General features: G+C 42.9%; 1 protein-coding gene across 2 annotated transcripts; it reads right to left on the reverse strand.

Annotated features, from left to right (window-relative positions):
* On the reverse strand, nt 1-25,554 carry LOC147380096 (cell cycle control protein 50C). Of its 2 annotated transcripts, XM_086410397.1 has the most exons (8): nt 24,938-25,554; nt 23,740-23,938; nt 20,331-20,441; nt 12,817-12,918; nt 11,467-11,554; nt 10,930-11,070; nt 3,111-3,320; nt 1-425 (listed from the first exon to the last, which is right to left on the reverse strand). In XM_086410397.1, the coding sequence occupies exons 2-8, from the start codon at nt 23,929-23,931 to the stop codon at nt 238-240; spliced, it is 1,032 nt and encodes a 343-aa protein (XP_086266523.1). In that variant the 5' UTR covers nt 23,932-23,938; nt 24,938-25,554; the 3' UTR covers nt 1-237. The 2 variants fall into 2 exon arrangements, with proteins under 2 accessions (XP_086266523.1, XP_086266530.1); XM_086410404.1 differs by lacking the exon at nt 20,331-20,441.
* Nucleotides 25,555-27,521: the final 1,967 nt, after the last annotated feature.

Raw genomic sequence — 27,521 nt, forward strand, 5'->3', positions numbered from 1 at the left:
TTTAGAGCTCAAGGATGATTTATCCTCCCCATTCCAAGGACATTTTACTATACCTAATCATGCCTCCTCCCCTTCTTTATCTTTACTTTGAAACTCTTATTACATATCTCTCTGGAAGAGTACTTGGTCAGTCAGTCCAGTTCCCCTTGGTAGAATAACCCATTTTGAGATCTTTGGCTCCATTACTTCACTGTCCATTTCTGTATTTTCTGTTTTTCTTTTTAACGCTTGACTTTACTACTGGAGGAAGAACGTTTTCCTTTCTTTCAGCTTCAGGTGAAGTGCCATCATGGAAAAGGAGGCCAACAAAGTCACAGCTCCTGTCACCAGATAGGCGAGGGCTAAGAAAAGGCTACTGCCTCCACTCCACGTCAGGGTAGAAAGAACAATTGCTTTTTGTCCTTGAAACCTGCTCACGGGAAAGTCTAAGGAAAGAAAATTTGTTAAGGCTCTGTCTCAGCACTTCTCAGCCCCACCTCTACACCTAATATTGCTGTTTTTGTTGGTAATAAATGGTTGACTATTCAATTTCATTTAGCCCAATCTTTACCAAGCAGTATGTTTTATCTTGCTGGAAACTAAGTAAAAACAAGCCTTCCCTCTACATAGTTGTAATTTATGAAATAAACTGACACAAATAGATCTGAATGACTTACAGATAACTCAATAATATGAACAAATATAGTTAATTTACAAACCCAAGGAAATGAAGAGCCTATATAGACAGATTGTGCAGCAAGCCAAAATTTGTGTTTGTGGATCAGGACACCCAGGGTAGGCTCAAGTCCTTTAGAGGCTAAGGTTTAAATTTGTACCTCAGGGAAAATTCTTCAAGAGGCGTGTAGAACAAAAAAGTAGTGAGAGAGATGGCAAAACATTTTTGGTGGTGTATTCAAGATTTGAAAAGGCAGCCTCCCTCCCTGCTAGGGAGAAAGTGTTTGAAGTGGCTTTGCTATCATTAGCATTTGAATGATGTCATTTTGATTATGCATGTGGCCTGAGGTTTTTAAACATCTGGTGCTTTTTGTAAACCAAACTAATAAACAAATAAAGGCTTCTCATAGCAACGGCATTTCCCAGCAAAGCTCTTAAAAGGCCTCAAATCACTTGGCAACATGCTATTTAAAGGCACAAAGAAACTTGTTAGGAAAGCTAGTTTGCTTTCTTTTCTGTCAAAATTCCTCGTGGTCACTAGGTCCCTGGGCTCCTTGGGTGCAGGTCCTCAACTAGCCCTCTGATTCTTTTCTCTCCCACTCCCCTTGTTTCGTTAAGAGGGTCTTCTCCTCACACGGGATCAGTGGTAGAACTATCTGCAGCTCAGACTTAGTTCTCTACATATTAGCCAGGCCGTGAGGCTGGACGGGAAATACTCACACTAGGGTTCAACATAGGTGGTATGAGCTGAAGCTCAGGACTGAAGTTCTGTTGCTAAAGATTTAGGTTGGAGAGTTGTCAGCATTAAAAGTTTACTGTGAATAAACACATCCAAGGAGAGCATGTTTCACGCAGAGAAACTGTCTCCTTCGTTTGAAAGTGGACTCCCTCTTTCCATCAGCCTTAAACTCACTGCAGTGCCTTGTGAGAGCACCAGTGCCCAATGGGCTTTTTTCCCCTGTGTCTTGATTGCTACCCTAACTGCTTTACTGGTAGGGTCATCACAGAAAAAGCTGATGAGAACTGAAGGTCCAACTTGAAAGACTACTTTGAGCAACTTTCAGTCTCAAATTTTCTAGGAGGGAGAGAGAGGGGTGCTGAAATCCTATTGAAAAGGTAAGGTTCTATGGCCTGGTCTTTGATCTGTACACACAGATAGCAATTTCTGACTTTCCTTTGCACAGACTAGCATTAGGGACCATGCTAAAGGAACAGCTGAAGGCAACCATACTCCTGGTCAGTAAACAAAAGGAGGCAATAAGCCAAGAGGCAGAGATGGTGTCTCTTCAGTGGAGGTCTCTCTGCCCAAGGAACATCCCCACTCCTGTGTCAGGGAGGAAACCTCTGCTCTAGGACAGAAAAGAAGAAAAGATGGAGCAGGGAACTGGAATACATATCATCATTCACTGACCCAGGAGTGTTTCAGTCAAACTCCTTGAGTGGTAAAGAAACAAAAGAGGTGGAGAGTTTGGTGTTCAGATCCTCCAGCCTGCTGGGGGTCGCCTGAAAAACTCCAGTGGCCCTGAGACGCCAGGGGGGTGCTGATGCCTGATGGGCTGACGTCTCAAAACTGTGTACAAGTCCTGGAAAGACCTGCCTCTGGGAGAATTCTGCCTCAGAGAGAATCAGGAAGGGACTTGAAACCTAAATTTGAAGACCAGAGTTAGTACAAATTATATGTAAAAAAAAATATATATATATACATATATATATATAAAGATAGTGTTTGGTGTCATTTTGAAGTTAAGAACTTTTTGTTCTTAAGTCAAGCGTGACATTTACATTTTTAAAGTAACTGAGAACACTCAGAATCTCATATTCAAGTCTGTCTCCTAACGTGGGCCATATGTCCACAACCAAGGCCTTGGAGCCTGCTAACTGGCTTCGTACCAGTAGAGGAAGAGCTCGGCATCCTCAGTGCAGAGCTGGTGGTGCAGCTCACGTGGGCTGGAGGAACCCAACCTGAATCCAGAGCTGCTCCCTAGGCCCATGAGACTTCTGCCTAAAATAAAAGCTTCTACCATGGCCCTCTCAGTTTTCACTGTTTTTAGTCCATATTCAAATCTACTTCTTCATAATCCTATCTTTATTTCCAGGGTCCTCCATGTCATCCCATCCTCTATAACAGGCTTCTCCTCATTGTTTTAGATCTCTAGGCCCAGTGTTACTTAATTTTTCTCCTAGGGAAGAAACAGTCCTTCCTTCCTTACCCATACCTGCTTACCTAATGTTGCTACTGTTACTCCTTAAAAAAAGTGCACATTTGATTATATATAAAGTAGAGACAAATAGCTATGTGGTGATGGAGTGACAGTATTGCCTATAAGGTAAATATGTATTTCTTTTACAGTATATATAGATTTGATTGGAGAATAGAGAAGTATAGAATGAAATAGTTCAATAACTAGTATGCAGATGGACCCTGATTTTCCCTCAGCCCTGGAATAAAAGGATACTGTAGTTTATGATGAAACTATAGCTACCAGCAGGTAAGCCTTCGGTAAAATTGCCTATTCGATGGAGTCGGCGGTACAGTTTCTTGAAATTGGGAAAGGCGGCTGTCCGCATCCACACGATGAAGTCATCATTGATGAAGCCGTTGTTCCCTGGGTCATTTTCATCTAGTTCATAGACAGGCTTAGGCCAGTTCGGAGGCTTTGCAGTTCCTGTGGAAAGTTAATAATGGATGTGGTTGAGAAAAACCATCTACCGCCTTCAGTCTTTCTTAAAATGTAGAGAATGAAACAACTTTCATATTCTTGAGGAATTGAAATTACACTTTTTTTTTTTTAAAGTATGTGTGTGTAAGCTACATGAATATGCAACCTTTAAAGACAATGATTATAGGGCTTCCCTGTTGGCTCAGGAATAAAGAATCCGCCTGCCAGGGCAGGAGACACAGGTTGTATCCCTAATCTGGGACGATCCCACATGCCACCGAGCAACTGAACCCATGTGCCACAACTACGGAAGCCCTCCTGCTCTAGAGCCTTGCTCTGTAACAAGAGAAGCCACTGCGATGAAAAGCTTGTGAACTGCGTCTAGAGAGCAGGCCCTGCTTGATACAACTAGAGAGAGGCTCGTTTGCAGCAATGAAGAGTTTTGACTTAGCGCAGTCAAAAATAAACAATTATATAAATAAAATAATACAATTTTAAAAAGATAATAGTTATAAAGACTCCAAGGAAATGTCGGGGTCAGGGAATGCTGATGATACTGTTATAGGGTTAAAAAAAAGCAGAATATCATATTGTATGTGTATTATTTATCCAACTATGTGCTGTGCTGTGCTTAGTCACTTAGTTGTGCCCAACTCTTTGCAACCCCATGGACTATAGCCCGGCAGGCTCCTCTGGCCATGGGGATTCTCCAGGCAGGAATACTGGAGTGGGTTGCCATGCCCTCTTCCAGGAGATCTTCCCAACCCAGGGATTGAACCTAGGTCTCCCGCATTGAGGGTGGATTCTTTACCATCTGAACCATGAGGGAAGCCCATATTCAACTATATTAAATGCATAACAATGCATTGAAAAAATAGGTACAGCAAAATAATAGTGGTGGTTGGTACTCAATGAGAGCATCATGGGTAATGTATATTTTCTTTAACTTCACTGGTAATGTGGAGAACAAATTAAAACAAGATACCATTTCACCTCAAAATGGGCTAATATTTAATGAAAAAAAGAATGAAAAACACTCATGAGGCAGTGGAAATGGGAATTCTTGTACAGAGCAGATAGATGCATGGATTAATGACATCTTTGGTAATCTAGTAACAAGCAGCAAAAGATTAAATGTATTTTGCATATATTTTAGCCCAGGAATTCTACTTCTAGGACTGTATTCTACGGAAATGATCATGGGAAGTGCATGAAGATTGCGTTACACAGATATTCCCTGCAGACCTGTGCCTAAGAGCGTGAAGTTGGAAGCAAGGAAGAGGAATTGGTAGAAGGGAGAAGGTGGAGAGCAGAGGTGTGGCAAGCCTGTTCTAAAGCCAGGAAGCCTGGTGGGTCTGGGAGCGGGTGCTTGGGCTGGAGGGCTGGCGCCTCGAGTCCAGTCTGCTGAGTTTATTCTCCTCCTCTACTTCCCGCTTTACAGTGGCAGCCATGTCTCTCTCCCACTGGACAGCAGACTCTTGAGTTCAATGTCTTCCTCATTGTGGTTTCATTGTCATTTAGTCCAATCCCTGGCACATGGTAGGTATTCAATAAATGCTTGGTAAAGGGATGAGCGATTATGATGAAAGTTGACAGAAGTAAAAAGCATTCTGAATTTTGAAATAGTCAACAAGAAGTTGTTCAGTGAGCCTTTCACTTCTATAAAAATGGTTCTACTATTTGTAAGGAACCATTCTTTCTTAACTCTGACCACTGACTATTTTCTCTTAAAAGAAACACAGTCTTATTTCTAAGCATGGGCTATAGTGCTTATAAAGGCATGTGCTAAGTTTGGTTGGATTAATCTGCTGAATTCTGTTTGTAGACTTATACTTCCTCTGGAAATAACCCTTTGCTGAGAAACTTCCTCTCCAAAAATTGTGGAGACGTTGGCTGTCCCAAAGACTTCAATGGTTGTTGATGGAAGAATTTTGATTGACATTGAAATTGTCTTTGGTGCCTGCATGTGGTAGCTCATTGGTCAAGAATCCACCTGCAATGCAGGAGATGCAGGAAATGTGGGTTCAATTTCTGAGTCTGGAAGATCTCTTGGAGGAGGGCATGGCAACCCACTTCAGTATTCTGGCCTGGAGAATCCCACAGACAGAGGAGCCTGGCAGGCTATAGTCTATGGGGCTGCAAAGAGTCAGACATGACTGAAGGGACTTGGCAGGCATGCCTGCACATGGACCACACACTCTCTTTATTTTAGCCAGAGCTCACGCTCCAAGACAATGTGTCCTGTGGACCAACGACATCCAAATCACCAACGGAGTGAAAAATGCAGGTTCAAACATGCCTTTCCTTACCAACCTCCAATCCCACCCTATCCCATGTCTCCAGAGAGTGTGAGAAGCATAGTATAGGAAGAACCAATTTCTTTCATTTTCCAAGTTCAGCTGGGTCCTTGGTATCCCTCCATTCACTCAACAATAAGCATTTCTTGATTGCTCACTTGTATCAAGCACCAGGGATTTAAAATTGTATGAGATCTAATCCTTTTCCTCAAGGAATTAACATACCAAATGGGAATGACAAGCATTCAGACAGATAATTACAGACAAACATGGTAACTCCTACAACAGAAGTTAAGAACAAAGTGCAGTGGGAGATAGCCAAGGATGCTTTATGTTACATGGCTGTGGTTATGGTAAGACAAAACAATAGCATGTTGCCAAGGTCCTTTCTAGGAGTTTAATTACAGATACAGTGCGCACACCTGCCAGTTTGCCTAGGACAGTCCCAGTTTATGTCTGTTGGCCATTATCTCATCTGATTTAGCATTTATCCCAAGCGAATAATGTAAGTATAATTTCATCCTTCCTATTCTAGTCATGGTCTTAGCTAGTAGTGAGAGATACCTATATGTGGTGAACAAGAGTACTTACTTTAACATGTTATTGATGAAAGATAACCAGAGGCTTTCCACAGCAGAACATAACATATCCCCATGACCCTTGCCACTGTTTCGCAGTACAGCCGGTTAGACCACAGCCTCTGTTTTAATCTGTGTGATGTATTAATATGAAGCTGCCAGGCTGCAGTCATTGGGCTTAGTAGGAAAAGTGGGATGTTGCAGTTTATGTTGCATGGACATAGTGTGAAATACAGATAGTGTGAAAATATATAGTGTGAAAAAAATATAGTGTGAGAATAGTGTGAAAAACAGATACTGAGCAGCCTTGCTGAGAGTAGTTGGAACTCTCTTGCAATAGCATTATTTATTATATGGTGTAAAAATATAACTTTTATTGTTCAGTATCCATTTTTTTATTTGCTAGTAAATTCTTTTAGCTGAGAAGAGCTAAAAAACGAACACACATGTTCAATGAAAAATTAAGTACAATTTTTTCAAGGAAGTAGATGAATGTGATACTTGCAATGTTGGTTAACATTTACTCCCTACCACAGGAACCATCATGATATCAATGATTAGGTGAAAATCAAAAGATATAAATCTGCTGAAGAATATCAGAATCTACTTCAAAAGTTTGCACTTATTTTTAAAAGAGTGAATTCAGAACAGTGCTTTACCTCATGTAGCTACAGAAAGTTCATTTATATACCATTATGTGAACATGACTTTTCATTTAGATCAAATACGTTTCTGTCTAGTGTCATTAAAAAATGTTTTTTTGTAATCAAAGGAAAGTGTTAATGTTTGGGCTTTGTAATCACATAAAGAACCTTGTAAACGGTTAAATGAAGCCAGTTTTACATCAGTCTTTTCAAATGTATTCATCTTTGATTTTTCATGTAATCAAAGCAAAGATTTTCAATATTCAATACTGGAAGACAAAAATTCTGACACAGTTATAAATATTGCTATAAATTCAGTTAAAATATTCAACAATCAAGTGTAAATTTTTTGGTTTTATAGTGACAATATAAATGCAAATTTGGTAGAGTACAGGCAGAGTAAAGAAAATGTTCTTAGTAAATTAAGAAATTTATGGAGAGATGGGGCTTAAAATTGGTTGTGAAATATAATTAATAACTATATCCAAACAAGCTATAATATTTTGTTAATCAAGAGAGCTGTAATTATGCAAATTAAAATGTTTTTTTTATAGTCACAGAGAAAGTGAGCTGCGAAGTTTTTACAAGGACAAAGATGTTAAAGAGACGGTTCAGCTGGTAGGACTTGTGGTCTGTCTTCGCTACACATCATCAGTCAAAATTTTAGAAATCTTTGAGCCTTCAAAGAGCTATTTTCTGTATCAAATGATGAGTCCTACAATTAGCCTGAACTTTTTCTTGGTAAATGAGCCCTCTAACTTTTGGTGAAATTTTATTCAAAATAGCTGAAAAGTTTTAGACAAAATATTCTAAATGTGGAATGCCAGAAATCTTAGTTTATGAAGGTCTGCTGCTAAGTCACTTCAGTCGTGTCGGACTCTGTGCGACCCCATAGACGGCAGCCCACCAGGCTTCCCCGCGTCCCTGGGATTCTCCAGGCAAGAACACTGGAGTGGGTTGCCATTTCCTTCTTCAATGCATGAAAGTGAAAAGTGAAAGTGAAGTCACTCAGTCGTGTCCGACTCTTAGCGACCCCATGGACTGCAGCCTACCAGGCTCCTCGGTCCATGGGATTTTCCAGACAAGAGTACTGGAGTGGGGTGCCATTGCCTTTTCCGTTTGAAGGTATAGTTAATTGTAATTATCAAAAATCAAGTTTGCAAACAAGAAGGTACTGAAATTTACCCCTATGAAAGCAAGGGAACAATTTAACATATTATATAATGATCATATCATATAATGATAGTTCAAAATGTATACAAGATTTAATTTTTAAATTCTATAATTGTGTTTTGGAAAATCTCAACTTATGTGAAAAATATTTTGATGGAGCTCCTATTTTAATAAGATCAAATTTTCTTCTCGATGAGAATTAAATGATACCCAGAAAGTCTAAGATTTCGTACCATCTAAAACTAGTAACACATTTTAAAAATCATAGAAAAAAAAAATGAAGTGAAGGAAAAAAAAAGACCTTGCCTATAAAAACATTTGGGTTGCGATACTAGCATATTCTAATACAAAAGAATTGAAAATGAGAATATCCTCCATTTAGTAAAATGACTGTGAGCGTAACAGGTATCTCACCACCTATAGATATTTTCTTAAAAAAAATATGGCCAAAGGAGAAGGATCAACTGGAGGTGCTACAGTTGAAAATGATTAACCATAAAATGCGCTTCAAAAAAGATTGCGGCGCAGACAGGACAGGGTCCGAAGAGGACCGCCGGCGGGGATCTGCGCGCCTGGAGCCGGGTGCGAGCAGTGGAGCGGCGGCTCTCCGCGCTAATTCTCCTCGCCTCCTCAGCGGCGACCCAGCCTCAGAGGCCCTCACTCGTGCAGCCCCGTCTCCCCTGCACGAGCCGCGCCCGCGAGCGAGCTTAACAGCAAAAAAAAATCCTCACCACCAACCAGGCACCTGTCCCAGAGGAAAAGGGGAGAGTTGGTCATGCCAAGAAGGGTGAGGAGGAGGAGGGGAGGACTGACACTGAGCTGCCGGCACCAGAAACAGAAGGCTGCCCTCGCTGTTGGGGGTAAGTTCCGGCCATTGCAGAAAAGAAGGATCCCAGCTCCGGGATAACTAGCCTTACCCTTCACTCTGCTCCCTTCTCTTCCCTCTCCACGGCTCTGACTCCCACGAATCTGTGTCTCTTGGTCCCTCTAGCCGCTGGGTGAGGCATGTTCAACCCTTAGACATTATTTTCTCTGCCCAGTCAAGCCATCTCTGGCCCCTTAGCTGTAGAGGCACAAGGAACGTGTGTGTGTGGAACATGTGTGTGTGTGTGTAACGTGAGAGTGTGTGTGCGCTCAGTCGCTCAGTCCTGGGACTCTTTGTGACCCCACAGACTGTATAGCCTGCCAGGCTCCTCTGTCCATGGGACTCTGCAAGGCAAGAATATTGGAGAAGGTTGCCATTTCTCCTCCAGGGGATCTTCTGGCCCAGGGTCCATCAGGCATCTCCTTAGTCTCCTGCACTGGCAGGAGGATTCTTTATCACTGAAACACCAGGAAAGCCCACAAGGAGCATGGGGAAGATGAATTCAACAGGCAGTCCCTTGTCTAAGGGTGGACCATTTTCTCCTGGAGGTGTAGCTCCTATACACAGTGCCTATGCCTGCCCTTTGAGGCTGAAGAACAAGAGGTTTTAAGGTTGAGAGAGGGACCCCTGGCAATGTGGGAGGGAGGGAAAAGCCTTCAGAGTAGGGTGGGGCATATACACTGTTGCGCTAGTTACAACATTCTCATTTCAGATAGCATTCTTTCCCCTTCATGTCCACTTAGTCCTCCTATGAACTAAGCCACAGTGGGACCTGGAGTCTCTCTTTCCCCTGCTGCTGCTGCTGCTGCTGCTGCTGCTGCTAAGTCACTTCAGTCGTGTCCGACTCTGTGCGACCCCTGAGATGGCAGCCCACCAGGCTCCCCCATCCCTGGGATTCTCCAGGCAAGAACACCGGAGTGGGTTGCCATTTCCTTCTCCAATGCATGAAAGTGAAAAGTGAAAGGGAAGTCTAGGCAGACCTAAATAGCTGCTTCCATGTTAGTGCATGATGAGGGACAAGGAAAAGTTTCCTTCATCATCTAGTCTAGAACCATAAGAAGCAGAAGTGAAAGAGGTTCAAGGAGCCACAAGCAGGGAAATGGGAAGATTTGGAAAGGAAAGAAAAATGGAGTAGGAGATCTCTAAAGACCCAAGTTACTACAGGTAAAGGTGTACTATGTGAAGGATTCCTGGGGCTTTGCTAACCTGCCTACCTCTAACCCCTCACATCTAGCCACCGCCAGAGGCCACACAAAACAAGTGACCCCTGTAGCTACCACCTGCCCCACTGTGGAGTCAGAGCAAAGTTGCAACAGCCACTCTGTGTGATTCTAGCATGCGTAATAATTATGAAAACAAAAACAAAAAGCCTCAAGTGGGGCCATTTGGGGAAAAAAAGAAAAAGATTGTAGATAATTTTGTGAATTTTTTTCCCACAAAAATTCAAAATTTTCATTAGAAAAATACAGGGGCATGTAATTAAGACTTACATGGCCAAGAAACTGATTAAAGTATGTGACTCCATATCCAGAATAATTATTCTTTTATCTTTTAGCATTTAGATAATATTTAAAACATTTTTAAAGTTGGTTTAATGTACACAGATATATTCTTTCAACTTTTGAAAGAATTGTATTTTAAAAAATAATTTATAATAGAATTATTTTATCGGCCCATCAATATGGTAATATCAATTTTGGTGGTCAATAAATACCACTTTCTAATAAATATGTAACTTTAGTTATTCCTGTGACCTCTTTCACTCTCAAGAGTGCACTAGTTTGGACAGTAAATTATATGATCACTCTAATTATAGATGAAGGAACAAGTTTCTTAAAACACTGCCTTTTTCATCATGGTAATCTAGAAGGAACCAGGGTACCAATCATTTTGTGTTTCTGATAGGTATGTGATGGAGGTGCTCACAGGCAGGAAAAGTTAACAAAGGTGATCAAAAAAGAAGTAAAGAAGGAGGAATCATAAACATCCCCCCACACATCAAAACCAGTTTCCATAAAGAGTACTGTAAAGAATACTGAGCTAATATATGAATCTTACCTGCAAATGCACTAGAAAGATTTTGGAAAGCTGGATTCTGAAACTTGACATACTTGTCTGTCCACCATGCAGTTTCAGTCCTTACCATTGGGACTCTGATATGTGTAGATGAATTAAAGTTGTACCAAAGAACAATGGTGTCTGTGGGGGAAATTAAAGACTGTGTTAAGAGATTCAGGCAAGCATTTTTGCCACGCTTGGAAGTGCACAATCAGACACAGCTGAAAAAGCAGGGTTTGAGAAGACTCTTCACATGCCTGCATGCCATAGACGCTGGAATCAGAAGGCGATTCCTTTTCTTTCTAAGGCCCCGATTATTGAGAAATACTCTTAGGCTCCATTTAACTAACTCATGTTTCCCGACTACTTCAGATCTCTGGTGAAGAACTTACTTGCCAATGAAGTATAAATCAGTGGATAATGTACACAAACATTAAAAAAAGCAACCTGCCACTCAGCTGCAGGAGTAATCTTCTGGACATTAGGTTTTACACACTTATGAAAGGAAAGATGCTGGAGACAGAAAAAGTCACCTACCATTGAACATGCTGTTGGCAATTGCACCACAAGGAGCGATGGGGAGCCCATTGTCAGAGGTTCTGAATGGAGCACAGTTTCTAACATCCTGGAGGAGAAATGACACAGGAATACCTGATTTTGGTAAACTCTTAACAATGCTGCAAGTGAAAACACTGGCAATATAAACCAACCCACACTGATCCATTGGCACAGACTGAGATTAGGGACCACTGCCTGTTGTTCCCAGGCTTCTGGCTCACCTAGGCTAGAAAATGTTTGTGTTTTGAAGATATTTATGTGTGTATACACATGTGTGTAGTTTCTTTCCTCATTAACAGTACATAGCATACTGAATATGTCTGCAGGAAGAAATTGTACTTTCCTGGCTGTGCTAAATACCACACTAAGCCTACATTGGAATACATTTTAAGAAGTTTTTCTTATTGTAGTATAATATGTTCTAAAAACTATATAAATTGAGTCTACAGCTGGATGACAGACCACAGGGAAATCCACCTACCTACCAGAATATATTTTAAAAAGAATGGCTGCTAAAAACCATTTGGTTATCCCTTTTATATAGTGTCAGTATAGAAAAGGTTTCCTTTAGCTTTTATTGCCAGTATGTTGAATATCATCTACCTAGAGTCAAGTTTTGTAATATTAAGTCTGAAAGGATATTCAGTAAACCAAAGGCTTTTATTCAATCAAGTAGAGCCCAGTGTCCTTAAACTAGGCTGCCTGAAGGCCCCAGTTATAAAAAAAGACAGTGGTGGACACAGAGTGAACCGGACGGAGATGAACCACTCAAGGTTACTGTCAAAATTGTTGGTGCACCCATCCACTAAAACGGGGAAGTTTAAAGAAAACTACAGAAATCAAGTGTGCAAAAATAATACTGAAATCTATTTGATATGTCATTCAAAGAAGCAAACGCTCTACTGTTTGAAGCAGCTCCAGTATGCCATCAACTTATTAACAGAAACAAATCCTGAATTGTGGTTGCAAAGGTGCTTGAAGATTTGCCCTTCTGACACATTCATTGTCACCAAGACTTGGGCAGTCCACTATGAATCTGGCTTTAATATAAGATGTTGTTAAACTAAAAAATGGGTGACACATGAAAGGATAACCATCTCACTGGAGAAGACTCGCATTCCTGTTCTGAGGAGGGAAAGGGCTCATTCTCAACAGCAGTTATCCTGAGTACTCAGCTCCTTCAGTTCACAAAAGAATGAAAGGAGCATTTCTGTCTTGTAAAACCTTAGCTTTTGAGTTTATTTTCCATACGCTCTTTTAGACTGAAAGATCTATCTGGTTAAAAAAAAACACACAAAGAGTATCATACCAAATTTAATAAAGCCCTACCTTTACATCTGCACCCACCAGCTGGATATTACTTCTGGACAGAATATACCGATAGAGGTTCTGATAGAAGCCATACAATTTATAGTACAGATAAACATTACCCTGTGGAGGAGAACATCAAGATATAAGAAGAAAGAAAAATAAATGGAAATATTAACACACATGGATGGGATTTGTTAAATATAAGTAGTACCAAAAATATTGATTGGGAACTGAAAGTTTCCTTATTTCAAATAGAAACCCAAGAAATTGTTTTTAAAAATCAATGTTGGAAAAATCCTAGTATATAGTATATACAGAATTATTAAAATGAGTAAATAACTTATTTTTAATGTTTATGTAAGGGGTACTACATTCCTGCCTTGAAAAAAAATTTATAACTAGGCTTTGTATTCTCAAAACATAAAATTTGATTCTTCAAATATTTCCCCCAAACACTAAGAAAGATGCTTTGCCTAGGGGTTGTGGTAAGCATCAAGTTCACGTAGTTTCAAAGCAAATCCATGAAACATAATTTAAAATTGGAGCCACTAAGCATATTTAGGTGCATGCGCCCACTGTCCAAAGACAAAAAGCCGACTCCAGGGCTGCACTCACTGTCCATAAACCCGGCTCCAGTGCTGCGCCCACTGTCCAGAGACATAAACCCAGCTCCAGGGCTGTGCCCACTGTCCACAGACAAAAACCCGGCTCCAGGGCTGTGCCCACTGTCCACAGACATAAACCTGTTTCCAGGGCTGTGCCCACTGTCCACAGACATAAACCTGTTTCCAGGGCTGTGCCCACTGTCCACAGACATAAACCCAGCTCCAGTGCTGCGCCCACTGTCCAGAGACATAAACCCGACTCCAGGGCTGTGCCCACTGTCCACAGACATAAACCCAACTCCAGCATGGTGACCACTGTCCATAAACCCGGCTCCAGTGCTGCGCCCACTGTCCATAAACCCAGCTCCAAGGCTGTGCCCACTGTCCACAGACATAAACCCAACTCCAGCACGGTGACCATTGTCCATAAACCCGGCTCCAGTGCTGCGCCCACTGTCCAGAGACAAAAACCCAGCTTCAGCACTGTGCCCACTGTCCATAAACCCAGCTCCAGGGCTGTGCCCACTGTCTACAGACATAAACCCAACTCCAGCACGGTGACCACTGTCCACAAACCCGGCTCCTCGGCTGTGCCCACTGTCCACAGACATAAACCTGGCTCCAGGGCTGTGCCCACTGTCCATAAACTCAGCTCCAGCGCTGCGCCCACTGTCCACAGACATAAACCCAGCTCCAGTGTTGTCCTTTTATCTTAGGATCTAACACAGACCCATGGGATGTAACACTTGATCAAGAAATGGTGATCCATTTGTTATGGACAAAAAGATGGAATAGTTCACTAATCTAGAAGAAAGATGATTTTCATCTTAGCAATAAGTAGTCCCAGTGCCACGAGAGATATGCCTTGTCATGGATGCTGCCACGAGACTGCCCTTTTACAGGCTACCATCATGCTTCTACCTTTGTGGTGACAGACCAGGGCCCTTCTCTAGGAGGGCTTGGTACTGATTTTACTAACAGCACATATGATGCAAATGTAACTGTCTAGTGTAGCTACTTACTATAGCCCTCCAGCCCTACAGCCCTCCTCTGTCTATGGAATTCTCCAGGCAAGAATACTGGAGTGGGTAGCCATTCCTTTCTCCAGGGGATCTTCTTGACCCAGAAGTCAAACCCAGTTCTCTTGCTTTGCCGGCAGAGTCTTTACCATCTGAGCCACCAGGGAAGCCCCAAATAATATAATACCTATCTCCAAAATAATAAAGGCATGCATCTAAAACTATGAAGGTCTAAGTTTTTATTAAGTGACTCCTAAATGTTAGGTGCTATATTCAGTCCTAGAAATACAAAAGTATTCCTTTACAGTTCCCTGAGCCAATTGATTCTCTTATGCTATGCAAATTTGCCCTTGCCCTAAGGACCTTTAAGAGGATGAGTATGGGAGATGGGATCTGGGACCCAGGGCAGGCTGAAAATAAAGGTCATAGGAAGTGTGGCCAGTGACAGAAAACCACAAAGCCTGAAGAGCTTAGTCCCTGGTAAGAGAAAAGTCTCTGGGACACTGAGAAGGGGAGATGCTGGGCCCTGACAAAGAGGCAGGTTGCAACATCATAAACAGACAGCATGGATGTGAAGGCAAACAAGTCAGGCATAGTGGGAACGATGGATTACATTTCCTCACACAGAGAGGTAACCTCTATTGATGACCCATAACTACAGAAAATAGGAAGTCCATGGAATGGAACTTGCCATACATTTTCTTGGGAGCTAAGAAGAGAATTCTACTTACTTAAGGTTATATATTCATATAAACAGGACAAAATAGATAGTGAACACTCACACTTTAGAGACAGGAGTGTTTTTCATAAACTTGTTTCAGTGAGCCTTTGTCCAAGACTTTATAAGGCCTCGTTGACTGCATCTTTCTGATTAGTCCCGGAGGCGAATGCACTGTGTGGTGTTTCTTTTCCTCAGTGCAGGATTCCTAGTTCGAGGCCGAGAGTCTTGCATGGATCTGTCGTCTAGCGTGTGTGATGTGTGTGACCTGGCGAGGTGAAGGCCCTGCGGTTGCCCTGAACAGTTTGGTTAGATTTTTACGAGAAAGACTCTGTCTGAAAGGAATGGTCAGCAGCTGGGAACACTTATTTGCCTTTAGGATTTCAAAGGACACAGACAGATGGGAAGCTGAAGCCTTTTAAGGCTTTATCGTTTGGATTTTTTCCTTCAAAAAAGCACACTGAGCCCCTAAGAAGAAACCAATCCTGCTGACACCTTGATTTCAGATTTCTGATTTCTAGAATTATGAGAGAATAAATGTCTAATGTTTTAAGAATGAAAAAAAAAAAGGCAGTGCTAACTTTACTTTTGGGTGGTGGTAGCATGGTGAGTTGAGGAAGGCAAGAAGGGACACAACTGTAGACAGCTAGAATTTTGACCTCTAACAAAAGAACACAGATATAAAACTTCCCCATGGACTTTATATACACATCACTTACAACCCAAGTACTGATTCTCTTATGCTATGCAAATTTGGCCTCACCCTAAGGACCTTTAAGAGGATGAGTATGAAAGATGGGAGCTGGAACCCAGGGCAGGCTGAAAATAAAGGTCATGGTACATGTGACCAGTGATTCAGTAATTTCCATACAATTTCCATCTGAATTACTCAAAAAATGATTAAAGATATAGTTGTACTCATACTATTACTGATGCCAACATGATTTCATCTGGGATCAAGGGGGAAAGGGACACATAGAATCAAAGCTTCCTCGAGCATAAAGCCATAACATTAAGCACTTTATCTTTTTTCCATTCATTAACATTTCAGCGCCTACTGTGTATATTGTGCTATGCACTGTGGAGGAAGCAAAGGTTCTTATGTTCACCCAAAACCATTAACTGAGAAACTACAGGCTGCCAGACATAGTTACAGGTGAGCGCGCATGCTAAGTTGCTCAGTTGTGTCCAACTCTGCAACCCTATGCACCACAGCCCACCAGGGTCCTCTGTGGGAGGAGCCCACTCCTCTGGAGTGGGTTGCCATGCCCTCCTCCAGGGGATCTTCCTGACCCAGGAGTTGAACCCAATGTCTCCTGCATTGGCAGGTGGGTTCTTTACCTCTAGCACCACCTGGGGAGACCAGTTGTAGGTGAAAGACAGACAATAAACCATACGTATAATAATCTGTTCATTTATATGGTAAGTTTGAAGGTGATAAGCATTGTGGAAAAAATGGAAATTACAGCAAGGTAATATGAATCATGACTGAAGCGACTTAGCAGCAGCAGCAGCAATATGAATCAGGAGTGCAGGGGCAGGGTGAGTAGGCAGGCAGCAGTATGAAATTGGATGGTTAGCTGATAACTGAGCCAAGCAGGACCTGAAGGCAGCAGGGGCGTTAGCCGAGGGGATGCCAGGCATGCGGACGAAGAGAATGCCTGACTTGTCTGTGGAACAAAGAGCCCACTGTGGTCAGAGAGTGGGTAAGGAAGAGAATGGAGAGAGGAGGTTAGAGAGGAAATAAGTAGTCAGATCATGTAAGGCCTTGGAAGGACTTGCGGTTTTTCATGGAGTGGAAAGAGAAGCCATTGCAGGGCTTTTTGAGCAGAGGAATAACATGATGGGACTCAACGGTTTAAAAAGTTCAGTCTGGCTGTTATTCAAGATTTGGATATAACGGGGAGATCTGGTAGGAAGCTGTTGCAGAAATCCAGGTGAGAGGTGGGTGTGGAGCTGAGAGCAGCAGCAGAGGTGGGTAGAGGTAAGCAGATTCTGGATATATTCCAAAGGTAGAGCCCAGAGGATGGATTGGAGGTGAGCTGGAGAGAAAGAAAGTAGTCAAGAATGACCCTGGGCTTTAAGCCTGAGCATCAGAAGGACAGAGTTGTTGCCAACCGAGATTGAGAAGTCTGTAGGTTGGAATGGTGTACTTTTTGGGGGGAGGGCATGGAATAGGTAAGGGGAAAAAGCGGATATTCATTCAGTTTTAGAAACATTAAGCTTCAGATAGCTATTAGACAGTTGAATAGTGACACCAGGAAGGCAGCTGGAAATACAAGTGTGGATATTGGAAGAGATGATTGGGATAGGGAAAGAAAAGAGAGCGTTGGTGATAGAGAGTGTTTAAATCTAGGCGGTAGATGCTGTTTCCTAGCAAGTGAGTGCAGACAGAGAAGAGAAGTCTAAAGACCAAGACTAGAGCCCCGAAGCTCTCCACAGAATGGGTCTGGGGGAAACAAGAGAACAGCAAAGGAACCAAAGAAGGGCAGTCAGAGCGGAAGTAGGAAAACCAAGGGAGTAAGATCTCTGAGAGAAGCAGATGTGTCAAGGAAGAGGGAGTGACCACCTGTGTGCAGTGGGTGACAAGGCCCTGAGGACTGAGCCCTGGATTTGTCCAGGAGGAAGTCACAGGTAACTGCAGTTTCACTGAGTGAGAGAATGAGAGGAATTAGAAGTAGCCACGACAGATGACTCCTCTGGCGACTTTTCCTGCTAATCTGAGGAAAGAAATGGGCAGATAGCAGGCTGGGAAATTTGGGAGAATAGAAGAGATAAAGATAGGTGAGGGACTTCCCTGGTGGTCCAGTGGCTAAGACTCTGTGCTCCCAATTCAGGGGGCCTGGGTTTGCTCCCTGGCTAGGGAACTAGATCCCACATGCCACAGCTAAGAGTTCACATGCTGCAACTAAGATCCTGCACAGCCAAATAAGCAAAGTAAATATTTGTGTTTTTTTTAAGATAGGTGAAACAATGTGTCTGAGTGCTGGTGGGAATTATCCCGTAGACAGGAAAGTTGATGATGTATGAGAAGTGAGAACTGCTGAGTTAAATCCTTATAAAGGCAAGAAAGACTGGCATCTACCGCACAAGTGGAGAGGTGAGCCTTCAGATGGGAGCATGGGTGGTTCACCTGTGGCTGCAAGCGGGAAGGCGGAGTATGCAGTGCAGAGATGAGCGGGTGTGCAGTTGTGGTGTGGCATGTCAAGCACGGTCCCTGTCCTCAGGGAGGTTCCTGTGAATAGTGGAAGTGAGTACAGGATATTACACGGGTGACTGTAAGTCCATCAGAGGAGAGGAAACAGCGCTCCCAGAACACAAATGTGGGCAAATTCTTGCTGGAGGCATGAGTGAAAAGGAGGCTCAGGGAATACTGGGGGTGATATTAGGGGCTCAAAACTAGTGAGATCTTACAAGTGCAAGTGAGAGGAGAGACTTTCTAGGCAAAAGAACAGCAAGAACATAGAGAGTTGTATCGTGGCAAAGCAAACTGGTCAGTTTGGCAGGAGTACAAGGTCTCTTGCAGAGATAAAGATGAAAAGGTAGTTGGTCCTCAGGTGTCGAAAAGCAATCTGAAAGAGTGCACATTTTGAGGGGGTGCAGGGCGTGATCTACCGTTTCTGCAAATAACAATGGGAGACAAATAGGAGAAGCCAAAGGCTAGAAGTGCAGTTAAGGCTGCTGTGGCAAAAGACCAGGAGGGCCTGAACTAGGGTGATGCCAAGAAACTGGAGGGACAAAGTGGTTGCGAGAGACACGGAATATAGAACAATGCTTACACATCAGAGGTGTGGATGAGAAAGGGGCAGGCAGGATGGAGTTAAGGAAGAGAATTTTGAGTCTTGGTGATGAGATCTTTCCCAGAAATAAGGAGTCTTTCCCAGAAGTAAGGAGGATTTTCTCAGGAGATGATGCCAAGTCTGGTTTGGGAAGGAAGCAGGGCCTTGAGGATGGGATGGTCAGTGATTAACTCAAGAGAAGTCCTGCCCACAAGGGAAGACTCCCACGCAGAATCTCTCAGCAGGGGAAGAAGAGGGAATGAGGCAGTTTATGGAGGACGGCACTGTCAGGGGAGAGGTGTGGACACAAGGGGCAGGATCTTTGAAAAGTTGAAGGAAACACATTTTCATTTGATCGTATCTTTGCCACCTAGAAAGACTGTGGAGGCCCTGAAAAGGAGCCTCTTGATCTCCTAACTGCAGGAAGTGGAATCAAGGGACCACGCGGTGCCCGTGCTCTGAGGTCGTCCTGTGTTTGCACTGAGGTCATACTTCCCATGGCTGGTCCCAGCCAGTGGCTCAGCAATAGTGATCCTGAGGCAAGGACTCTCCGTTGGCCTTGCTGAAACTTTCAGAAGCATACACTGCATCTGACACCTTCCTTCCCTCCTCCCTCCTATTCACCCTGTCTCTCTACCCTTCTCTTCCTCTGTCCCTCCAGCCTTCCTTCTCCCCTTCCTGCTCCTTCCCCGAGGGGTGGGAGCTGTGCTGTGGTTCGACAGCTCTCCCAGCCTTCTCCATATTTTCCAAGGCAGGCAGTTCCCTCGGTACATCTCTGGCGTGTCTAATCCTGTCCTGGCATCTGGTTCTCAGGAAGACCTGGACTAACACGAGACTTTAATCAGCGCAAGAGCAGGGACAGCTCTTAATATTTCTTCGGCATTTCTCACAGTGTCTGACAGCCAGGCAAGAGTCGCCTTAGGGATTAGCCAACTGCATGCAAAGAACGACTTGGAGAGGGGCCCAAGGAGAGTCCCACCAGGTGTGTGACCCTTGACACTAACTCAGTGTGTGACCTTGGCCAAGTCACTTAACCTCTCAACCCATTAATTTTCTCACTATAAAACGAATGGCCAGATTCAGAGATTTCTATGGTCTCCTCCTGTGCTGACACTTGCCATACAATCTGTTTGACTGATGTTAAGAATTATGTTACAAAGTTGAGTAAGTAAAGAATCTGGAAATTTAGACACAAAGGAGAAGAATGAAAATTCCAAGGGGAGAAAAAATGGGTAGGGAAGAGAGTTGCACACAAACTCAATACTTTATAAGACCTGCTGCCATTCCCACCCTGCTTTACTTTTTTGTATTTTCAACTTTGGAAAGCATTTGGTGGAGATCACAAACTCACTGCCATGTGTTAATTAGGAACAGAACAGCATAGAGCCAAATGAAGGCTCCTGAATCTCACCTCCATTTTCTGTGGAAGGTAAAAGGAAATAGAGCAGTTGCATTCTTTGTCAAAATTAGTGGCCTCTTCCCGCAGTTTTGCACAAGTTGCACATTTTTCTGTATAATTAATCTGTCAGACAGGGAAAAGAATGATTCTTAATTAAAAAGGGATGTGAGTACACAACTTAAAATCCTGTCTACTCAAGTCACCAGGCTCGCGGGGTCGAGGGCACGCTGTCTGGGATGTGAACCAAGGGCAGCTCCCTGGATGCGCAGGAGGAGTGGGCCCCCTTTCATTTTGGCTCCCGGCAGTATTCTGCCATGTACTGGAGTTCAGGGTTTCTACTGCATGTTTAGCCTGTTGTGATGAAGGCTTACACCTCCATCGTAAGAAGTCACCATTAGGAAAGTATTAGCCAGTGACTCAGGAGAACTGAGCCCATGGCCCAGGTCTAATCAGCTTTATGGGGAAGTCACTCCACTGCTTTTCCATGTTATCATATGGAAAATACTTATACTAGTGAATTCTTCTGCATGGTGTCTTGAGGAAGTTATTGAAAATGACCAAACATAGAAAAAGAAGTGTTTCAGAAATGTAGAGTTATGTGAAACAATTGTTTTAAAAATTGTTGTTACGTTCTGTAAAAGTTAAATTCTGTGCAAAATGGAATAAGTGGACTCTAAAAAAAAGGGTAGTGTGTCCCACGTGGGCAAATCCTGTGAGCTCTGGCTCCACTCAGTGACGTGAAGATGGAGTTGGAAGGAGAGTTGGGAAAGGAGGCTCAGAGAGAGGCCATGGGGCCACGCATTTCCCTTCTGCTCCGGGGAACACTCATCTTGGGCACCCGGGGGTGGTGTGGGTGCTGCTGGCAGCTTCTGCTTTTCCCTCACCCGTGCTGAGGAGTAATTAGAAGAGTCTGGGGACCGGAGAGGAACAGGGATTGGCTTTCTTCCCAGTAAATTACCAATCAGATTTTAGATTCTTTGGGAGAGAAGACTAATAAGAAAGAAGGAACTTTAAATACTTGCAAAGCCACTGGGTGTTTGGAGGCAAAGGGGTGAAGTGTGAATACTAAATTAAAGATTAGCCAAAAGGCTACTTGATTGTACTCAGTTGCTTATACTTACTTAAATCATTCTTTAAGTATGCAGAAAAACTTACACTATTATTTTTAAAAATACTGACCCCTTTTCTGTTTGTGAAACTGCATTCTAATTTTTTACAAGCAATAAAGAACAGGGCTGTATCTAATTGAGAGCTAGCGCACGGAACTGTGTCCATCCAGTCTCTGATATTGAGTTCAATACTTAACCTCCAGGGCCCACATTTTGTTCACCAGCACCATTTTGACTAGCAATGAATTGATGTGTGAGCTCACTGTAGTAGTGTACATTGTACTTCACGGATTCTTGTGAGAGTTCTATAATGCCAAAACAGAAAAAGTGTCTTTGTTGATGAATAAATTTTTGAGTAGATGACATCCAATGTGCTTTCTAGCTCTAAAAATTTTATGAGGAAAACATATCAAAAATCAACGTGTTTAATCTACTTTGCTGCATGAGTGCTTCTGTAAGCGTGTAGCTCTAAAATGACAGCAAAGATCATAGCCTGCTCCTCATAGAATTTTGGAGAGGCGGGAATTATCATTCTTGCTTAAAGTGAATTGCAAAAAGGGCACTTTCTTGTTGTGCCTCAGGGCTGACTGAGAAGAGAAAAACCAGCTCAGAACTCTTCTACTAAGTGTGTGTTGACAACACTGGCCTGAGATACATGCTTCATCTCATCACCCCTTATAATGAAACACTTTCATGTGCAATAGACGATCACACTCCATGGGTGGCTTCTGGTTTTTCTGTATAAAAACAAAATGTTTAGAAACAGTCCTAGCTGAAGTGGCTTAAAAGAACAGCTGATTGAAAAATCCTCTTAAAATCATGATTAAACCATTCTGTTGAAACTTGCTTGCAGAGTGGCCTTGCCAACCATGGGGTGAGGTTCTCCTCTCACATATAAGGTGACATCATTCAGCAATGGCTGCCTTGTGATGGAGGCTGCACTTCATAGTGGGTGGGGATGGGTGCTCAGAAGGGAGGAAGCTGGAAGGACATGGGAAGAGGAGGGGAAGAATGAGAAAGAAAGGGGTTGGTGAAGAATAAAATGGAAAAGTAAACAGGATGAGCTCTGTGGAAATGAATATCAGCCTTGTAACCAATTACTTTGCAATTGCCTTCAACACGGCAAGCTTATTTTCCTCCTGCCATTTTGGCCTCTGCCACATGGTAGGGCCTGGCGGTTTACATGATCACACTGGAGGACTCAAGAGGACTTAGGGCCACTCGGAAGCCAAGCTGCCAGGAGTGGGAGGGGAGAGCAGAACATTTCAGGGGAAAGGCAACACAGCAGGATGTGTTGGTGGGAGGAGTGGGACCTGAAATATTTTTCTTCTTTGAAGTCCCACTGTTTGCCCAAATCCGTTCTTTCAATAAGTGAGTGCCTGCTATGCACTGGGAACATGCAAGAAAAAGGTTGTGGATACAGCAAACAAGCCAGCCGCAGGTGAGCTCTCTGTTCTTGGCACCCACTGTCTTGCTTACTCTATCATTAGCTCACTGAAGGCAGGAATTGACTCTTACTTGGAGTTTACTCACCTGCACACCCAAAAGCACTCTGAGCATGTTCATATACTCATGAATGTTAAATCAGTGTTGCCAGACTTGGCCTCCATGGCAATTTTGCCACTAGCCTATGGGGAGAGGGACTAGATGAGCTCTCCACAGCTGCCTTCCGAATAGTGGTCATATGGTCTTGGTAATCTGCTCAGAGCTGATTGGCATGAAGCATTTACTTAATTTATTAAACCAAATGTGGGCAAGGCATCAGGCCAGATCTGAGCTCCCCTGCCCAGACCAGCTTCTGGGCTTCTCATTCTCCAATGGCTTGTTAGTCAAATTGGCAAAAGGCTAATGACTGAGGGGGTCACAGCTTAGCTTCAGCTTTTCTCACTCTGAGTAGAACCTGATTTATTTTAGTAAGAATCCTTTAGAGGCCAGAAAGATTTGTGTTCTTTTTCCTGGATTAAGACAATGATCTGAGGGAGTTTATTTGCAAAGGCAAAGGCAAATGCTTGAAAGTGGCACAAATTTGAAGACCTGTATCTTTGGCTCTTCACTCTTTTTATCATTATGATTCACAGGCGTCTGGCAGATCCCTATAAACAAGTATGGCTGAACTGACCAGGTTGAGAGTGTCTGTCCTCAAGAGGGAGGAGGGATGAATAAAGCACAGAGAGGCTCTATCACCATCTGCAAAAGGGATGCTCCAGTCTCATCTAGTTCCCTGTGGTGGGGCTGAGCTCTCAAACTGACCATTCTTTACAGTCTCAAAGCTAAAATTCTTAGAATGCATTAAAATGTAAGATGGGACAAACCTCTACTTCCTTGATGCTCTTTGCAGACAACAGAAGGATGATGCCCATGCCAAGGCAGAATAGCCCTATGGCAAAAAAGCCAGAGAGGATTTCACTGGCTGTCAGCTGGAGCCGGAAGGCGGGCAACTGTTGCTGCTTCACCGCAGTGTTGTCTGGCAGTCTGGACTCGTAGTTCTGGCATTTCCTCCTCATTCTGGTCCTGCAGGTGACCCACATATACTTCTCAGACATTTATGACATTACTGCTCAGAGTAATACCACTTAATGTTAAGAATTATGTGACTCTTCCTTTGTGGTGGCAAAGTATCTCTGCTTCCTAGAATTATTCCTTAACCAGAACTGCTGTTCAGTAAGAGCACAGCTCCCTTCAATCAGCCACGGGTTCGTACATTTTTCTTAGGTTCAAAAACCTTGTTGTGCTAAGTGCCATGCCTAGGAGGAATAGTCCCCAGCAGGTCTGTATAAACCAACATCTGGCGACACTGGGAAGCAGTTACAGCAGGTTATTTCTGGGATGTGGTGACTAATTCAAGGCAAGCCTTTCCTGAAAGGGGAAAATGGATTTATCTTTAAGAACGTGCCCAAATTCTTGGAGATTAATACAAAAAATAGAAGTGAGTGCAGTCAACAAATGTGGCTGTCTATTAACATGAATATAAACTAAGTTGGGAAAATGCTAACTTTTTCCCAGGTTATAGCTAACTTTGCTATTTGTGATAATGAGGAAGAAAGAAACAGGAATTGCAAAACACAGATGTCTAATCTCAGTAGTTTCCAACTCTCTCATATATAAGAAAGACTCTGATAAGAAGGTGTGGATGAAAAACATCTCTTCCTAGCCTTTCTCCAAGCACCTGCTTTGATGGAGCCCAGATGAGGTAAGAGAAAGCAAGAGGAAAATAATCCTTTAAGTGTTCAATATTGTAATATGGTATCATTGCTTGGTTTGGTTTTGCTTTTTCACATATTAGAAATCTACTAACATTATTTTCATTAGGCTATTAATAATTACTTCTTCAAGATGCATTTAAAATGTAGAATTAGGATTTAAAAAAAATTAGGCAGCATGTGAGTTTCTAATCTTTTTTATTAACATTAGGCAGAGAAGCCATGCTGGACTCTTTTTATATTAAAGAAGACAATGACTTTGGCAAATCTACCTAGTTTAAAAGAATACAGAACAAATGTAACTACTTACACTGGGATGTTTCCAATTCAGAGTCAAAGTTTCCCCTTGCAAGACTGGAAAAAAGCAGAATACCAATGGGAACTTTTCAGCAAGCCATTTGAATCGGGCTAGAGGGTAGTGACAAGTATGGCTGTTGGTATCAGACAGATTTGTGTGAGAAGACGGTAGTGAACACTTCTAGTTCACACCTACTATTTGTTTTAATAAGTAAATGTGGTCAAGAACCTTAGTTCAGTAACAGTCTGTGAGATTAGATAAAGTGTTCACAGTTAGCCTATAAAATATCAGATATGTTTGCAATCTAGGTACTTGTTTCAACACTGGGTGAGATTATAGTAAACACGTAACGTCTACCAGAGGGGTCATTACAATAACAAATCAAGAACAGTATTTGTTACACTTTTTATAAAGTGACAAAACCAATCTAACCAAAATCCCAAACTAAAAGGTGCTTCACAGGAGTATATTAGGATTTCCAGAGAAATTCTAATCACAACGAATTGGCTCACAGGACTACAGAGGAGGTTGACAAGTCCAAAATCTGCAGAGCTGATGTTCCTCAAGTCTGAGTTTGAAGGCCAAAAGCTGCTGAAGAACCAGGAACGGGCAGTGTCAGTTTGAAGGTCATCAGGCAGGAAGAGGTGATGCTTCAGTTGGAAGGCGGAATTCTCTCTTACTTGGGGGAGGGTCAGCCCCACAAGGGTTACACTGAGCTATATATAGCTTGAGTGAATTTTCATTCTGTGGAGGCTTTCTTTCTTTTTCCTCTAACTTTTTGAGTTTGATCCGAGGTCCCGCAGAATGGAACTTGCTCCCTTAGCCTTGGGATTCCTGTGTGTGGCTTCTAGCCCACAGAGGTGCATGAGCAGCAGGCGGCTGGTGTGAGGAAGCAGGGGATTTGCTGGAGTGTGATTTGCCATGCTGCGAGGCTCATTTAAAATTTCACAGCATTTGAATGTGGAATGCACTAATGGCATCTGTTTGCTTTATTTTCTCATTTGTTGTATACACCTGACTCTCCAAACAGATAACCATGGTGTCTTTAAATGAATATGGGAGATGTGGGTTTGCCTTCTGGTTCTGCTACTTAAACTAATGTGTATCCTTTCTGAGATTCAGTTTCATCATCTATAAAATATAAGACATTTCCTCCAGAATTATTTTAATGATTAAATGTGACAGACTATACATATTTTTCTAAATATATTTTCTAAGGAATGACAACTATATGCAATGTGGGATCCTTGACTGGATCTTGGAATAGAAAAAGGACATCAGTGGGAAAACTGGTAAAAATCCAAATGAAGTCTGTAGTTTGGTTAGTTAAATTGTACCCATGTTGATTTCTTAGTTTTGATAACTTTATTATGATTATACAAGATGTTAACATGGCGGGATGCTGGGGGAAGGGAATATGGGAATTCTCTACGCTATTTTTTTTTCTGTAACTATGAAATTATCTCAAAACAAAGAGTTAAACAGATGCATAAGGTAGTTGTAGTTATACTGTTGTCTTTTATTAGTTTATAAATTGCCACATGTACTCTTTCCACCACTACACCCTTCACACTGGGACTAGGCATTGCAGTTGATAAGTCTGTTCCACATGTACCATCTCATGAAGTACTCAGCAATCCTGCAAGGTGGTATTTCCATTTCACAGCTAATGAAACTGAGGCTCAGAGAGGGAAGGGGCTTGCCTGAGGCTGCCCAGATGCTCCTTCCCTTTTAAGAGAGCCCAGCCCTTAGCAGGTAGCCATTGCTGTGCATCATTACTCCGCACCCTGTTACCAGGCAACAGGTCCTGCTCAGCTACTGGTCAGCACTGTAGGGGGCCCTGCCCACAAGTAACAAACTGTCAATGAGGGTCCATTAGGGAAGCGATTAAGCCAACAGTGGTGTGGTGGTCGTCAGGTATAGAGTGAGGTAAGAGGCAAATTCAGGCCTTCCCTGGGAGGCCCCCCAGTTCAGCTAGCCCTGGGCCAGTGGGCAGCCTGGGGGCTGTGTCCAGCAGGACTCCAGAGCCCTCACCAGGGCCACTCACTGGTCTTAAGGCTGTGGTGAACCTCTCCCCTACCCGTCTCTGCTACCTGATAGCAGTGGCCTTCTGCCTGGGTTGCAGTCTGAGGAACCTGGTTCCACCCACCATGCCCCCCACCCCTTGTTTGGATGGCCTGAGGAGCCTGAGGGCCAGCTGGGTCAGGTGTCTGGCTCCCTCAGCAATGACGGCTGGCCAGGGTGTGGGAACCTGGCTCTGAGGAAGCTGCCAACTAAGATCTACCTCCTCTTAGCTAGGACCAAGACCCTGAAGGATGATAGCTATTCCTTGGGACCTTGCCCTTCCTTGTCAGAACAGAGAATAACACTTGTTTGATAGAGATTTACAGGAACATCGTTTCCTAATCATGACCTGACCTCAAGAACAAAAGATCTGACACCAAGAAATGTGCAACAACTAAACACACTCTTCCCTCACCTTTCCTAGAAAAGGGTTTTGCTGAAAGCTTTCAGTAATTTTGGGGTTCTTAAGGGATGAGCTACCCATCTCCTTGTATGAACTTGTAATAAACCTTGATCTGTTCCAAACTTCCGT

The sequence above is a fragment of the Bos grunniens genome, chromosome 1, assembly GCF_055505025.1.
Source record: "Bos grunniens cultivar Pamir isolate PY7600 chromosome 1, Bosgru_T2T1.0, whole genome shotgun sequence".
Classification (NCBI taxonomy): domain Eukaryota; kingdom Metazoa; phylum Chordata; class Mammalia; order Artiodactyla; family Bovidae; genus Bos; species Bos grunniens.